Source organism: Gloeophyllum trabeum (assembly GCF_000344685.1).
Source record: "Gloeophyllum trabeum ATCC 11539 unplaced genomic scaffold GLOTRscaffold_00321, whole genome shotgun sequence".
In the NCBI taxonomy this organism is placed as follows: domain Eukaryota; kingdom Fungi; phylum Basidiomycota; class Agaricomycetes; order Gloeophyllales; family Gloeophyllaceae; genus Gloeophyllum; species Gloeophyllum trabeum.
The window spans coordinates 1-2,444 of NW_006920729.1; the positions used below are offsets into that span (position 1 = coordinate 1).

General features: G+C 51.4%; 1 protein-coding gene across 1 annotated transcript; it reads left to right on the top strand.

Annotated features, from left to right (window-relative positions):
* Positions 1-972: 972 nt before the first annotated feature.
* On the top strand, positions 973-1,622 carry GLOTRDRAFT_51577 (uncharacterized protein; the record flags this gene model as incomplete). Its single annotated transcript, XM_007873557.1, has 3 exons — positions 973-1,051; positions 1,104-1,269; positions 1,319-1,622. Coding segments are annotated over 3 exons (549 nt in total), but the record flags the coding sequence as incomplete, so codon positions are not given.
* Positions 1,623-2,444: the final 822 nt, after the last annotated feature.

A 2,444-nucleotide genomic window follows, 5' to 3' on the forward strand; every position in this document is an offset into this window, starting at 1 on the left:
TGACCAAGGGCAGTTGTACAGTCGTCATTCGATTCTTTCAATGTCGGGTCAGCACTCGCAGTAAACCTGTTCTCACAAAGGAGTCTTTTCGTTTCGCCGTGTCAGGATTCATCAAGGAAAGGCACACGCAGGCCTGAGTCGGTATGGCACAGGACGCTGATCGTTTCTCTGACAGTTCTCCGTTACTTTGCCTAAAGCGCGCATCTCGGGCGCATTGGCAACGGTACTCGGTGCTTAATAGAGCTTTGTGATCCTAGGTCTATTCCTGCTTGATCTTCCGGCCTGATCTTCCGGCTGTCGCCCGAGCCATACATTATCTACCTCGACCGGCCATGCTAATCATTCTACTAATAGCTCACGGAGAGACATGGGGCAAGCTGTAGTCCGCGGTCGGCGGACATGAAGCTTGTTATCGTGGGTGTACTAGTAGTGCAACATAAAGCACAGGAGGCGGTACCATCTGGTTCTCTCCCTCTGGCTTCCTCGTATACCTATGCTCGTAGATCTTACATTGGATCAGTCGGGCTCCCTAATCATCGCCTCACAAGCTCGAGTATTCAGCTATGCTGCAAGTGCGTGGAGACAATGTCTTCCTTGTTCGATTTCTGACCAAGAGCCACGACGAAGTTTCATCCGCTTCCTTGTTGACGTGGGACATCACTATTGCTCTGGGTGACGAAGTGTGTAAATATTTTCCATCCAAGCCAGTGTGCGGCACTCAACTGCTGCCGTTCAGGTCGAGCTAATTTGGATGTGAGCGTACATTCACGTCGTCCCGCAAGTACATCGTCTTATACGCCAGTTCAGGAAGGAATGGACTATCGCGAAAGTCTGCTATCTCATTGGACGATATGTCCCCTGGATTGCCCAGTTGTGAGTGGCGAACACATTCTCGGGCCGCCCTTTAGCTAACTGTCGCAATGAAGGGCACTACTCAGTGTCACGGCTGGTGAAATTCACACTCCGAGCGAATGCCTAAAGTGGATCACGATGGAGGCGGTCGTGCTGCAGCTGATTGTGTCTGCTGTAGACATCATTCTCATGATTAGAGGTCGGTCATCCCAAGCTCGAATCACTTTGAACCGCGTTATAGCCTTATCAAGTCTACGCGCTGTATGACCGAAACCGCAGGCTCCTAGCAACACTGAGCGTAATTTATGCCGGCCTAATGTCCCTCTTGTGCTATGCCCTCACCATCATCGTCCCCAGAGTAACCGTCAACCCTAACTGCTCGAGTGTCTCCATGCCCTCCGCTAACTGCCTTTGCTGGTAAGTTTGTGACTATCGAGTTGTTCCACACCGATATGAAGATGTACAGGCTGCCTTCAGTCTCTTTTGAGACGCTATTATTTGCACTCACCTTGTTTAAGTGCTACCAGTATCAACGATTGGGATGGAGACGGAGCCCGATCTTGCGTCAGTTTGTCAGGGACGGTACATGGGCTTTTGCGCTGATATTCGGTAGGAGGTTTCTCCCCGTGAAGGCAGCATGTTTACTGAAACGTTGTACACTTAGCTGCTATGGTCGCCATTACCATAACGTATTCTGTGGTCCGCTCACCCTTGACGGGCGTGGTTTTTCCGTGCGATACCTAGTTTTGACTCATAACGATTCGCACTGAGATGAAGTATAGATGGTTATGGACGTCAGTATCAATCGTGGTACGTGATAGGCCAGTGGCAAAGGGATCAGCTGGCTAAAGATGTGCAGAGCGCTCGCCTGATCTTAGACCTTCGGCGTGCCTTCAACCAGTGCAAACCGGCGCCGCGGTTGTCAGGCATCGAAATTGAGCTTCCGGATACGCCTCAACTTCCGGATACTATGTTAGACGCCAATTTGGATCCCCCCCATAATGAGCGACTGCAATCACCCGCAGAAGCCAGGTATTCCTCGAGCTCGCGGTGCCCTATAAGAAGGGAGAAGTCTCACTGAAGGCGCGCGAGGATGTTGCATGGTCGGCGGCCATCTACCGGCAGGCCCATCCATCCCCAACCTAGCGGGGAGAAGCTCCTGGACTCAATCAGAGACCGTTCTCAGGCTTTTGAATTTGCACGGCCTCGCATTGCAGCAGTATCACCGATATGCATAGAGGCTGGCACAGGTCGTTTCAACACTTAAGGCCGGAGCGTCTCAGAGAACCAGAAAGGGGTGAGCAAAAATAGATACACTGTAGCTGAGAAGCCAGAGGACCGAGATGTTACTTGTACATGGTGAAACGAAGGACCTGGGATGTAGGGACGATACTTGTCCTGCGAGAGACCGGATATGCTGGAGCGGGGGATCAGATTTTCGAGTCGAAAGGTCCCTGGTCCTAAGGAGGAAGGTTCCAGCTCGTCGCTTGCAAGGATGAAACGAACTATAAACTGAGAGCGGAGATTGACAGGGATTTGGATGGAAGTAGGTTGAGCCCCAGAAAGATCGATATTCACTAGGCTCTCCTAAG